This window comes from Lipotes vexillifer, unplaced genomic scaffold (genome assembly GCF_000442215.2).
Source record: "Lipotes vexillifer unplaced genomic scaffold, Lipotes_vexillifer_v1.1 scaffold59, whole genome shotgun sequence".
NCBI classification, from domain to species: domain Eukaryota; kingdom Metazoa; phylum Chordata; class Mammalia; order Artiodactyla; family Lipotidae; genus Lipotes; species Lipotes vexillifer.
Window position 1 is genome coordinate 3,140,228 of NW_006791208.1, and position 1,523 is coordinate 3,141,750.

General features: G+C 43.5%; 1 protein-coding gene across 1 annotated transcript in view; it reads left to right on the forward strand.

Annotated features, from left to right (window-relative positions):
* SH2D4B (SH2 domain containing 4B) overlaps positions 1–1,523 on the forward strand; it is an 83,388-nt gene that overhangs the window by 30,355 nt on the left and 51,510 nt on the right. Inside the window, exon 3 of the mRNA XM_007464226.1 lies at positions 243–390. Within this exon, the coding sequence (XP_007464288.1) occupies positions 243–390 (148 nt within the window). The remainder of the gene's footprint in view (positions 1–242; positions 391–1,523) is intronic.

Consider the following 1,523-nt stretch of genomic DNA (forward strand, 5'->3'; position numbering starts at 1 on the left):
TCCCTACACCTTTGTAAACTTGAGTGAGAAATGGGGTTTCTGAGGTTTTATCTCCTGGCTTCCAGAGCAATTCTGGTGACTTATACTCCCCACCTTTGCTAACATTGAGTTTTGTGAACCTCAGATATTTGCCGTTCTGACAGACCAAGAATGATTGCGCGTGGTTTTTATTTGAAGCTCTGTTGGCATGTGGTCCTTCAGTTTCCCATACCTCCTGATACCTGCTGGTGTTCTCTTGGAAGGAGACAGAAGGAGGCAGAGATCACCAAGAAGTTCCGGGATGCTCTGGCCAATGAGAAAGCCCGGATCCTGGTGGAGAAGTGGAAAGTGGAGACGGAGGACCGCAAGGCTGCCAAAATCCTGGAGGAGCGCATCCATGAGGAATTCAAGGTGGGCCAGTGCCTGGGCATCTGTGTGAGTCCACCTGTTCCAGTCCCCAGGCCCCTGGGGTTGATCTCTGGTTTGGACCGGTCCTTGGCTAATGAGTGCTTTATGAGAACAAAAATCTCGCATGTCCGAGCAGGAAGGAACTTGACACACCATTTGGGCCAATCCACTTCCCCTTGAACAGATGAGGAAATCAGGGTCAGACAGGGGAAGAGACTTGCCAAGGCTGTGTGTACTGGTGGTTGGGGACAGAGCCAGGATCAGAACTCATCCCTCTGCATCCCAACCCAAGGGTCCTGAAACAAGGCCTGAAAAGAGCTGAGTTTGTGGTCAGACCAGCCTGGGATCCAGTTCCAACTCTATTGCTTACTGCTGTGTGACTTTAGGAAGCTTAGGAAGCTTAGGAAGCAAAAGGGTGTGGCTGCTGAACTTCTCTGAGTCTTCACTTTCTTGTCTGTAATATTAGGGTAGTAACAACACCCTACCTGAGATTTTTGGAGGATTCGAGGAGATGAAAAATGTATATTTTTTGCCCACGGTAGGAGGTTGTTTGTAACCTTGCATATCTACTCATTCTGAGAGAGTTTGGAGCTGTTAAAGGAGCTTTACTGTCCTCTGGCAGGAAGCTTAGGTTTCCTGAAAAAGAGAAAATTTTTTTCCTGGTTCCTATTTTGAGATTTTTTTTTTTCTACAGGAATAATACATTTTGGGGGGGATAGAAAGCTCAGAAAATACTATAAACAAAAAGAAAAAAATGATAATCATGCTGAATCTCAACAATTGTATTATTTTGTGAATTGTATATTAATGGCATTTGCTCATTTTTGAATTTTTAAAAAGTTTTCCCCCCATAATGATTAGATAATGGGGACATTGACCCCCTTAATATCATTTCTATTGCAAATATTTTTTCTCATTGTTGTTGTTGCTATTTTCTTAATTTTGGTTCTAGTGGTTTGGGATGTACAGAAGGTTAAAATTTTTATTAGCCAACTATATCAATCATTTTCTTTATTATTTGTTTTATGCATAGAAAGATCTGTGCCATCACAAGCTTATAAAAATACTAATCTAGGGGCTTCCCTGGTGGCGCAGTGGTTGAGAGTCCGCCTGCCGATGCAGGGGACACGGGTTCG